A 12,881-nucleotide genomic window follows, 5' to 3' on the forward strand; every position below is an offset into this window, starting at 1 on the left:
AGAGCATGAAAAGAACACTGAAGTAGAAAGTAAAAGCTGATATTGTCAAGAAATTCAACTTATCTTAGAAAAGAGATGATTTCACAAATAAAATGTCAAAAACTGAGTTCTATAAGATGCCACATGCTTTTAAATAAGATTTGATGGATTCTCACCATCTTTCATCAACATAGGGAATAAAACCTTGTTATATCAAACTCTGAGGAAAATACAGTTACTTTAGTATGAAAACAACACATTAAACAGTGTTTACCCTGAAAATTTTTTGTCCTTAAGGAAAAGAAATCAATCCTACTGACTTTATATCTGTATGGTATCTACATTAGTATCATGGTCCTACCAGTCACAGCAACAGAGTATATTATTTGCCAGATCCTCGACTTGAAATGAATTCCATTTTCTATGAATAAAAACATATAGTAGACATCAGTGCTCAACACCATAGGAATGAAGTTTGCTCTGGCACTAATAACTACATAAAGATGTCTGCTTCATTATTGTACTATAATTGATGAAAGTGATTCCATCATAAAATGACTTTTTTTTTTTAAAGCAAGGCATAAAAAGTGCTTTGATTCAGTGTTATTAATTAAAGCCTTAAGAAATTCACCGATGGTGGTCCATCACAGATAAGTATTAGAACATTTTCTAAGTTAGGTTGTGATGCACTGCAATTAGAAAGACACCTATGAGATAACCAAATTAGAAAACCGTTTCCTTAGTTCTCAGTCTGAACATGTAATTGGCCTGAGATTTGAGATACAAAAAAAAAAAAAAAAAAAAAAAAGTCAGTTCTAATGAGAATTGACTTATTTCCCTCAAAATATTTTAAAGGATATTATAGTTGCTCCATTTTTATTAACAATTAAGCAGGGAATTTTTTCTCTATCAAAATGCTATTAACATGATAGATGACAGTAATGATCTAAAGAGATTCCTGATTAAGCAATAATTTTATAAGGCTAGTATACACGATAAACTAAGAAAAGATAAGGAAAGAGGGCAATTAAGTTAATACAATTTATATCTTTCTGTTCTATATCTACTTCTTTGGACTCAGAGACATTTACTTTTTAACCCCAAGAGCTTTCAAAAGGCATACTTTATAGATTCTAAGGGAAAGCATCCTTAAAAATGGGAGTGAATTATAAAATAAAATAAAAACACTGAGCTTTATTAAATAATTATAGGTTATACAAAAATCCTCCATTCCTGTGGCTACAAATATTTTCATATATTCTTTGAGATCAGTTATGAACATGCAACAGGCATGTTGTACCTGATTTCCTCATTATGGGATCATTTCAGAGCCATATCTTCCAAAGACAGAGTACTTTCTCATGTAATATGTGAGTTTTATTTAATTCATTTTGCTGTAGCAAAAACTGATAACTGCATTACGGCTTTATAAAGAACAGTAAGGACCGTCTCTTCATGAGTCCAATTTAGATTGTTCTCAATGCATCCAAATAATTTACTGAATTGTAGGTACTTTTCTAAATTAGTGATGCAAATAAAAACCGAACAATGTATTTGAAATCCAAAGTTGCTATGATAAATTAATAATTGATACAAACTATAACTTTGTATCCCCTAGGACCACGCGTTTTCCACCTACAAATGCCTTGCTCTTTAACTTTTATTTATACATAGGACACTTGGTTACTATCTATCAAATCCACCTTCTGAACACTGGAGAGCAGGGATTTCCAGCCCCCATCTCCTATTCTATCTGCATATAAACAAAGGGTTGTACTAGGTTTAAAAGTTTTTGGAAAACTGTATAGATGAGTCTTACCAAAACTTCCACAGCTAACAATGTCTGATGAAATAGCAGAGCACACATCTGCTTTTCCCATCAGTCTTTCATGTTTTATTCCCCATTTCTTCTCTGATCAGGTCCCATTATACCTCTACAATACATGAGGGCTTATACTGCATCGTTCTGTCTGGTGATGACAGGTTCCTGCTCTCTTCTTGCCATGTGGTCTAGATATCTGTCAGATTTGCTACTTTAGGGGGGCAAAGTTCTCATGTCCTGTCAGCGCCTGCCAGTCCATAGCCTCTCTAAGGACAGTTCCCTCTTCTCCCAACTCCCCTAGGGAAATCTGTTTTAATAAACCTAAGAACATGGAATCAACCCATCAGGTAACTCGTTCCGTCAGTTACCATTTTGCTTCACAGCACTGGACTGGATGCTGCCCACCTACATGTAGAGGGACCTTTCTATTCATTTCCTTACTGTGTGCAAACCATTTTATCTTATCTCAACTGATGAAATCTGTTAATGATGATTTGGGGTCATGGGAAAAGGAGATGGAGGTCCTGCCAGGTCTTTCAGGTCCCTGGGATTTCTCTCTATGCACATGACACATTTCATTTTCCATTCTTTCCTTCTTTTCTTCTATACCCCCACTTACATTCCTTCAATTTCCCCGTATCACATTATCACTTTGGCTGAAGATGCCACCACTACCTTCTATTTAAACAGGCTTCCTTTTTTTCAGTGGTCCTTAGGATTATATAAACATTCTCGGTTACAGAACTGAACAGACATTTAAAATCAACTGGCCCAGCCTCCTCATGTACCCAACTCTTTGGGTATAAAGAGTTACATAAACTGTCTGATTTGACCCTGAGAACTACAGTTCACAATCTTTTGTTTTCTCTTCTATCTTTTTTCCAGTATATGCGTTTCCTCTTAAATTCTGAGTTTCTACAAAAAGGTATAGAGGAATACTTACTTATATTCACCTAATGCATATTAACAAGTAATACATTCTGGTTCATAAAAAATAGGATAAGCTACAGACTGTCTTCCAGAAGCCTAAAGGTCATGCCCTGTCACAATGCTCAGTAGGGATCAAATGAGAGCTCAAAGATTTGTTCTCTTCAAATTTTATCCCCAATAGGCACATTTCATCTAAGAACTGAATTTTTAACAAGAATTGCATCTTTAAATAGTAACATTATATCTTTATAAAGTGCCTCTGTTATTAAACAGAAATGCTCCTGGGAAGGTATAACACAGGATAGAACCAATGTGACAACATTAGCTCTCACATAGTTGTTCATGGTCCATGAGATGATGGTCAAAGATGAAAAAGATGGAAGAATTAATTTTCAGTCAAGGGGGGAGTCTCAAAGCTTACTGAGTGCTTATTATGTGCTACATTCTGGGTCAGACACTGACAGCATTGAAATAATAAGATGAGGAACCCACAGTGAGGTGGGCAAACACATAAACAATGACAATACCATGGAGGAAGTGCTTACTGAGATAACTATGGCACAGACCTAAGGCAGGACAGAGGGAGAGAGGCCTTCTACTTGAAGAAGATGGGAAATAATGTGGTGCTTTCAAGTAAGTGTTCAGCATGTTTAAAATTCAGTGGGTGCATGTGAGTACATGAGTGTGTAAAGGAGAGAAAATGTGCACGTGTGGGAAATAAAAATGGAGAGGGATGGTGGGAAGACATGGGGGTGGAGGGAAGATTGCATGAGTTCTGGGGGTATGAGGGGGCAGGGGTGGGGAGAGCTAGGGGTAGGAAGAGAGAGCGAGCAGAGATGGGGACAGAGGAAGGGGGGGCACATGGGGAAGAGAAAATGTGCACATGTCTGTGTATTTGTGTGAGACAGACAGCGAGAGAGAATGTGTGCTAGGGGTCCTAAGGCTGAGCTGCAGGGTGGTGTGCAGGCTGAGAGCAGCATCTGGGCTTTATCCTAAAAGGCTGAGCAAGCACTCAAGGATTTCAGGCAGATGAGAGACATAACCAGATGATGACTCTCCTCAACTGGGGACCCCCTGAATGCCCTGGCATGCCAATGTCATGCCTGGCACTTGAATGTGGGAGGCTGAAACAGATGCTGGCCATGCTCCACACATGTGCCTGGGACCCCTTTGGATGCTCCTAAGTCCCAGCATCCCTGTCTCTGTGCCTAAGGAGCTCACGGTTAATTTCCCTTCACCTACTTCTCTTCTCCATCAGTCCTCAATCAGTGATGCTCAGGAGCCATGTATGCATATTCCAAATGTTCGGAACCACTTGGCAGGGTTTCTGTGTGGGGTTAAGTTCCAGATGCTGACTATGATAGTTAACTTAGTAATACACCTTGTTCCAGCCACCTGTACTTCCCTGTCTCATCTACCCTCTAGCCTACTGACCCTCTCTGCACTTCCCAAATAAACTACTTCCATTTGAACCCTTGTGTCAGGGTCCACTTCAGGAGAACCCAAACTGAAATAAGGGCAAAGGGCACCCAAAGAAAACTGCTCTAAGGACCAACTGGGGATCTTCCACAAAAGCACTAATGCAGGGAGCAAGGGTTGAATGGGGGCAGAGAGAGAAAGAGAGAAGAACATGATCTTCACAATACTAGTAATATTTACATTATTAAACTGAGTGTAGTCAGCCTCTTTATCTGACAAGTAGCAACACAGCCTCAACACCATATTTTCAAACCTACATGACAGATCAATAGCCTCTAAAAGCCCTGAAAATGATCACAGGCCCCCAAATTAAGTAGTATAATTAATAAAATCAGTTGAAAGGGTTTTTTTTTTTAAAGCCTTTATCCCATTTAAAAAGATTTTAATATTATATAATAAAAAGGGCATTGTCCTACAAAGAGGGAGAAATGCACTTAATTTAATTTGGGCCAAATTCCCACTTCTTGCACCCTGCTTCACTATTTCACTTTCTGGAACTCTACCAATTACTAATTCGTTTGCATTAACTATATTCTATTCAATGGGAAATATCCCTGGCATTTTGGAGTATGTGGACAATATGCTCCATCAGAACATCTTTCTCCTAAGGCTTATGTGTGGTCGGCCAGTAAAGGAAGTGAAGATCTGAGACCTGAGTGGGGCAGGATTAAGAGGAGACAGGTTGTTTGAGCCTTCCTAAGACCACCACTGGACACCAGGATGAAAGGAATGGGAAAAGAATAGGGACAAACATTTCCTTCTTTGAAACTCTTACTTCACAATTTGCTGAGATAAGTGGTATCACTGGCTAGAGTTTCAAATATCACTGTCTGATTTCACAAGCACGTTTCAAGCATTCAACTTGGACTTAGGGTGATTCCCAATATACAGTTCTCCATGGAACTCACAGCTTTCCCAACTGTAGCTACATAGTCTGCTCTTCTAAACCATCACAGATTGTTTTCAAAAAGCATTCCTTACCAAAAATTCAACTGCTCTCAATATAAAAATATTTACAAAAGAGGATTCTCCCTTTCAAATTCCTCCATCTCACATTTGGCTATATTGTGAAATCAATAATTGAGTAAAGCATCAATATGAAAATAAAAGGAAAATTTCTATTATTTTCTTTTTTCTATTGAGAAGGCAACATTCCCTGCTTTGTCCACCACTTTTATTTTCTCTGTGAAATCTCTGAACAGCAAAGAGATTTACATTGCTGATACCAACAATTGCTTTTTGAATGCTAAGTATTTTGCTTGACTACTAAGAGAAGAAAACCCAGAGTGCTGCAGCTAAAACTTCCTATTGCTTGAGCACACCTAACCTCCAGATCTTGGTTTCTAAATACCCTTCTCCACTAAAAGGAACCACAGCTCCTTGGGAAAGAGGCTAATTCCATGTCTGAGGCAGAGACGCATCCAGCAAACCTGGAATACCTTGTGCCCCAAAGCAAAGAAAGCTCAGAATTAATGGGGTCGGGTCAAAAGGACACAGAAACCAATTTCAAGAGAAACTGGGAAATTTGGGAAATTTCCCAGGCAAAATTTGGGAAAATATGAACAAAAAGAATAATACAGTGACTAAGAACACACTAAAAAATCACAAGTCCCTGGTGATACCTAAAAAAAGAGAGAAAAGAAGGAAAGAAAACTCTTCTTTATAGAAGAATGTCAGCTAATAAAGTAGAAGATCAAATTAGAAAATCACCATTTCATAACCTCCAATATAACTAATTCAGGCATCACTGATGGATCCTAAAGCCACTACGTAAAAAGCTGTTGAGGAACAAGATATTGCTAGGATGTCAAACTATCATTCCATAGACTATTTGCTCAGCTGCAAAGGGAATAAAAGTACCATATAATAGAGAGATCTAGAGATTGTCATATTAACCAATGCATCAAACTCAACCTCACTCCGGTCAGACCACCTGACATCATCCATGACTCATGAGGCCTCCTGATGGGATGCAAGAGTAACCTCAGCTATGACTTTTTAAATTTAACTAATTAAAAAAATAAATAAATAAATAAATTTAACTAATTAAAATTAACAAAATTAAAAACTCAGTCCTTGGTGTCACAAGCCACATTTTAAGGGCTCAGTAGCCATGTGTAGCAAGTGGCTACCTTATTAGACAGCAGTAGTATAGATAGAGAACATTTCTATCACTACAGAAAGTTCCATTGGGCAGTGCTGGTCTAATTTTCAGTTAAATAATACCAGTCAAATTCGGATCATTCTATAGGCAACTAGACTACCTTCTTCAAAAGTCAGTGTCATGAAAAAAAAAAAAAAAAGGAAGGGTGGTAGGAGAAACTTAGATTTAAAGACAAAAAAAGACACAATAACCAAAAGTAATGTGCAAATCCTAGCTGGCTCCTGGTCTGGAAAAATAAAAAGAATTTTGGAGGGAATTGGGGAAATTAAATATCGGTGGATATTAAATGATATTATTAATTTTGGTAGCTGTAATAACAGTAGTATGATTATGTAGGAGACTTTCCTTGTTCTTAGGAGATCCACACTCAAGTATTTAGGGAAGAAATGTCATGGTGTCTACAGCATACTTTCAGTGGCTCACAAAAAAAAATGTACGTACACACACACACACACGCACGCAAAGCAAATATGGTAAAATATTTATACCTACTGCATCTTGGTAGAGAGTATGTGAGTTGTCTTAGTCCATTCAGGCTGCTATAACAAAACACCACTGGCTGGGCGGCTTATAAACATCAGAAATGTATCATTCACAGTTATGGAGGCTGGAAAGTCCAAAATCAAGGCACCAGTGTGGTCACCTTCTGGTGAGGGCTCTCTTCCTCATTCAGAGCCACCACCACTGCATCCCCACACTGTAGAAGGGGCTAGGAAGGTCTCTGGAGCTTTTTTTTAGAAGGCATCCTACTTCATCCATGAGCTCTCCAACCTCATGACATAAGCATGTCTTGAAGGCCCCAGCTATGAATACCATTACATTTGGGGGTTAAGATTTCAAGATACGAATTTCAGGAGGACACATTCAGACCATTGCATGAATGTTGATTATAATAATTATTTTCCTTTTTCTGTGTTTTTGAAATAAAGGTTCAGTGTGGGAAACTCCCAGAGAAAAAAAAGAGAAAGGGAAGTACTGAAGCCAACTTCTTCTGTAACCAGTATTCAGTTGGGTTAACTTGAGCAACAATTCTTGGCCAGCACAAATGGTGACAAAAAGGCCTAGCCCTCCACACCTGGCATCATTTGTGGAGCTGTAGGTTGCCCAGCACCTTACAGAATGGGATCCCAGAATCAGAGAGGGCCACAGAGAGCAGCTGCTCTGGTTCACACAGTTGAGGAGCATAAAGGCGAACTCTATGGAGCCAGTTCTACCCTTGGACTCTCCCCAACACACTGTCTAACCAGGACAGAGGAGCTTAGACCCCAGAAAAAGAACCCATTAAAGAAGGAAGAAATCCCCAGAAAGAATGAAATCTTGCCATTTGTAATGACATGGATGGAGCTGGAATGTATTATGCTAAGCGAAATAAGTCAGAGAAAGACAAATACCATATAATTTCACTCATATGTGGAATTTAACAAACAAAATAGGTGGACATATGGGGGGGGGTGGAGGGAGAGAGAGAGGGAAACAAACCATAAGAGATTCTTAAGGATAGAGAACTGAGGATTGATGGAGGAAAGTGGGTGGAGGATAAATTGGATGGGTGATGGGTATTAAGGAGGGCACATGTTATCATGAGCACTAGGTGTTGTATGTAAGTGGTGAATAACTGAATTCCACTCCTGAAACCAATATTATATTGTATGGGTTTTTTTTTTAAAGATTTTATTTATTTATTCATGAGAGACAGACAGAGAGAGAGAGAGAGAGAGAGAGGAGAGAGGCAGAGACAGGCAGAGGGAGAAGCAGGCTCCATACAGGGAACCTGACATGGGACTCGATCCCAGGTCTCCGATCACACCCTGGGCTGAAGTCGGCACCAAACCGCTGAGCCATCCAGGGTGCCCTATTATACCATATGTTAACTAACTAGAACTTAAATAAAATTTTTGTACAAAGTTAACTTGATAAATGAAAAAAATATAAATTAAAAAATAATAATAAAGAAGGAGGTAGACTCTAGAGGGATCCCTAATGCTGCTCAAATTCAATCTTGAGGCCAAAAAATACCATATGCTAGGTGCTGAGCCTGGTAGTGGGTAGTGCTCTTGCCTGTACAAGTTGTGTAGTATAACAAAGTAAAGATATTTCATTAATTCTTCAACTAAAATAGAAATTGAAAAAATGCAATTTCAAGTTCCACGATCAAAACCTAGCCTCACGGTAATCCACAGAGAAAATGGGCAGTTAATCTTATGGACGAACAACTGAACATTACTGACCACCACTGATCTGATAATCTGATACATACTGCTATTACCTCCTTCTAATTTTAGCAAAAGAGACCAGGGTGAGAGTGAGAGAGAGAGAGAGAAATATAGTACAAAACAAGAAGTTACCTTCAGTTCTTGAAGCTTCTCTGTATTTGTGGTAAAGTGTCCAACATGAGCTTGGACATGTTCAAACCGCTTTAAATAGTCTTGGTTTCGAGTATGAGCCTTCTTTTCTGATTCACGTATTTCCTTCAGGTATTTCTTTAATTTAACATACTTCAGCTTAACTCTAGAAAAATAAAAAGCAGATTTTTAAATAATGCAGTTAGACTCTGACAAATCAAAGGAGGAGACTTTTCTTTAACAAAATTGTTAACAAGACAATGTATTTGGAGATATTTTACCCAAATACTGAAAGCTAAGAGCAGAATGCACATGCATTTTTAGAGAGAAGAAATTAATGCATCATCACTGAGTAGCACATCCAGACGTAACTCTCCTGAGAAATGTATATAAGATTACATTATAACATTCACACAATAAAGATTGATATGGATTTCTTTCTCAAAATTAAATGTGATTTCAAGAGCTGTGTCTATGTGGCCATGGTTGGATGAATAGCCCATTAGCATTCTTTTTATGACAGACAATTTCAAAACTACCTGCTTTATGGAAATAGAATCAAACTATAAACCACAATCCATAAATTCCAAAGAAATTCCAAAATTTAAAATACCCCAAAGGCTCTCATTTAGATAATATTAAAATTTTTAATGAGGAACTATAACAATATGCTATATTTTTAAAATATTTTATGATAATAAAATTATCATATGCTCTGTAATTCTACTCAAATTGTGAAAAAACCTTTAGAGACTCATCCAAGGTACAGAACAGAAGGCACACTGAATGGCTCAAGTTGTGCAGCCCACTCTTCCCACAGAACCAACACTGCTCATTCTAGCTCTTTCTTCACAAGTTTTATATGATAAGAGTACCTGGTATGAAGCATTTATATTGTTAGTTCAATAAAATAATTCAACAGTCTTTTTAAATTAAGTTTCTAATTTTAATTCCAGTTCTAGTTAACTTAGAGTATTATATTAGTTTCAAGTGCTTAACATAGTGACTCAACAATTCTGTGTATTACTCAGTGCTCACAATTTTTCAACATTGTTCTGTCAAGCAAAACTAAGTTGAAAATCACAAAAATGTTCACCCTCAAGACCAGATTGGCAAAGATGCTGGAGAGCTTAAAAACTAATCAGCAATAGACCTTAAACCTCTGTCTAGGTCAAATATTTTCAAGAAATTCTTTATCATGCTAATAAGTCTATGCTGACTTTAGTTGGCTGTCCCCATTTTTCCTTCTAAACAAAACACTTAAGATTAGTTTTACTACTGTCCACGTCTGCCACTTTTGACGCAAATGACAGTAATGGAGGTGGAACCTAAAGCATTGTCCTACACAGGCAGGCACTTCGTGAAGCTGTGGTGGTGGCCAGTGTCCAACTGGAATGTGTACAACAGTAACCATGTCTTTTCCACCCAAAGTCTAGTTTCATTCCTGCTCCCACATTAGCATTCAGAGCTGACCACAGAAGTCCACCCACCCATCCATACAGCCATTTGTATATTCAGCACTGTAAATAGGAAAGCCACTCAGCTAGTCAACAGGGAAAACAAAAAATTAGATAAGTCTAATACAGTGTCATGAATGCTAAGAAGAAAACTGCCAGGGACTCTTACTTACAGACTGGGTAACCTGACCTAATTGAGGGGATTAAGACAGCCTTCCCAGTGGAAATGGATTTTTAACTTAGACATGATGGATGCACAGAGGTAACCCAAAACTGGGGAAAGCCAGGGAGAGAAGATGAGGGGAAATGCTCAAGCAGGGGAAATAGCACGGTGCTAAGTTCAAAGGCAATAATTAAGAAAATAACTATACTAATATTGGCGAAAACTGTAATAATAAATTATTGCCTCTTACACTGGGTCAGATACTACTTCAAGGCTCTGTTAAGTTCTCGTAACTACCATTACCCCCATGTGGCAGACTGAAGAAACAGTACAGAGTGTTGAAGTAATTGTCCCCAGTCTGAGCTGGTGGGGCTCAGACTGAACAGAGGCACCTGGCAACACAGCCCCGCTGCTTACATGATACCATAAAGTCCTGTCATGCTTCAGTAAAGATTCTGTGTAACATGTTAGGGGAGGCTGGTGAGAGAGTGATGAAGATAAACCTAGGGGCAGATAATGGAGGGTCGGGTACACTGTTGTGCCAGATATCTGCAGGCCCTCCTCACACGTTCTTGGCCCAGCTCTTCCTCTGCTAGCTATGGCTGCAGCCACCTGGTAGCACCTGTCTCAGATGCACCTAGTATCTTGCTTTTGCAGGGTTGCTCCTCTGAGTTCACAACATGGATGTGAGAAGGAGTTAACAGCTCTTAGGGTGTTCCTGCCCAATGTGGGGTTGCCAGCAGATAAAAGGTTCCCTTCCTCCCTTAAGTGAACACTTGTGAGGAGCAGAGAAGCAGTCTATGTGGCTCCGCTGAAGGTCTGGAAGGATAGAGCACCAGATGCCCAGAGCAGTGACCAGTTCCTACTTCATTCTTCCCAGCCTTGCTCGCCAGTTTTATGTGAGCACTTCCTAAAATAAACTACCATCTACATACAAACCCTTGTCTCAGGCAATGCCTTCTGCGGGGGGACCCCATATTGAAATAGCCACATTAGCCAGTTTGGATTTTATCCTGTCAAGAAGTCAAAGAAAGTATACTTTTAGCAAATCATTCCTTTCATCTTCCAGGAAACAAGAGGCTAAGTAAGAAAGGGGAACAAACTCAGCAAACTGACAGCTTGGTAAAGGTCCCCAGGAAGCCAGGAACAGGCTGCAGAAAAAAATCTCGACCCCACTGGCTTCCCTCTTGGCAGCAAGCTAGAAAAATGGCAGCTGCCATGGATGCTCTCAGACCTGGGCCCACTTCTGAGATGATGGTGTCCACAATACTACTATTCCTTGCACCATCTCACTGCTTTTTTGTTTCTTCTAGAACTACTGGGGACATATCACTGTCCACCATGACGGGTATCCTTGAAAGTACACTGAGACCTAAAACCAAAAATTAATTTTGCAAATGAGAAAACCAAATGGACCTTATAGGTGATTTGCTTTTAAAGTTTTCTCTTTCTTCTGGATGAGATGTTTTCATTTCTCACTCATAATGTGGCTAAATAAAAAAATTAATGCTATCATAGCCAGAAATTTTTCATATGAATAACACTGGAGGTAACACCACATATTTGACTTAAGGGTAAAGTTCAATTTCCATAAAACAGAATTAAAAATATTAAAAGTTGGCTCTTCATATTAGAATAACCCAGAAAGGATACATGGATTTTGTCCATTGCTCATAATAACTTTCACAGGCATTGTCAAACATCCATGAACAAATGAGACATCACATAACCCTGCCTTCAACAATTGGTTAAAAGGTCAGCCACAGTTATTATGCCTTAATCATTACATAGGCTTGATGTGTTTAAATTGTGATCAAAAAGATAAGAAAGACTACATAATACATCTTACCCTCAGCCATGTAAGCCAAATAGATTCCTGAAATACCACAAGATATCAAATAGTGAAAATAATTTTTATCTTTACAGAAATTTTGACAAAATTTATTCCTACATTTGACAGTGATTATATTAAATTTCAGTGTTTACTGGAAATAAGTACACATTAGACCTGAGAGAACAGCAAAAGTACTGTTATGGTATCTGTAACATACATTAGGATTGTGTTTTTATTGATTAACATACACCAACTGGTTCAAACACTGTTACTACTGTCATATCTTACCTGCATATATCAGATTGGTTATATTCATAAAGTTTCCTTTCCAGGTCCAGTCTCTTTTTTTCACTATAATATAGAAAGAAAATATTTTATGAATAAATTACACTGATAAATAATAGGCAGTTGGATTTAGAACATGATCTCTTTTGAAATTACACCTTTGTGAGAATGCTCCTCTGGTCTAAGAAGCAGAAAATGCCAGCTGTTTGAAACTCAAAACACAAAAATATTTGGCAATCACCATAGAAATCTAAAAAGCAAAATGATACCAATATGAAGCAAAAAGAACAAGATTTTCAAAGCAAATGGGAGAGAGGCACTAAGAAAAGACTGGAAAGTAGGTTCATTCATTCAGCAAGTATTTCTTGAGTGCCATGATGAACCAGTAACTATTCCAAGCCTGAAAACTAACATGGTGAACAAGCC

The 12,881-nt window shown here is 38.3% G+C and overlaps 1 protein-coding gene across 9 annotated transcripts in view; it reads right to left on the reverse strand.

Moving 5' to 3' along the window:
- Positions 1-12,881, reverse strand: part of KIZ (kizuna centrosomal protein) — a 130,965-nt gene that overhangs the window by 106,820 nt on the left and 11,264 nt on the right. For 7 of the 9 annotated variants that reach the window (XR_007405682.1, XM_035705530.2, XM_025469112.3 and 4 more), the window contains exons 2-3: positions 12,459-12,521; positions 8,720-8,882 (exon numbers count right to left, since the gene is read on the reverse strand). Coding sequence is in view for 6 of the 9 variants with exons in the window: in XM_035705530.2 (XP_035561423.1) it covers positions 8,720-8,882; positions 12,459-12,521 (226 nt within the window). In the remaining 3 variants the exon portion in view is untranslated. Of the gene's footprint in view, positions 1-340; positions 401-8,719; positions 8,883-11,275; positions 11,329-12,458; positions 12,522-12,881 lie in introns of those variants that run through there. The other 2 variants (XM_025469115.3, XM_025469113.1) reach the window with 2 other exon arrangements.

The sequence above is a fragment of the Canis lupus genome, chromosome 24 (genome assembly GCF_003254725.2).
Source record: "Canis lupus dingo isolate Sandy chromosome 24, ASM325472v2, whole genome shotgun sequence".
Taxonomy (NCBI): domain Eukaryota; kingdom Metazoa; phylum Chordata; class Mammalia; order Carnivora; family Canidae; genus Canis; species Canis lupus.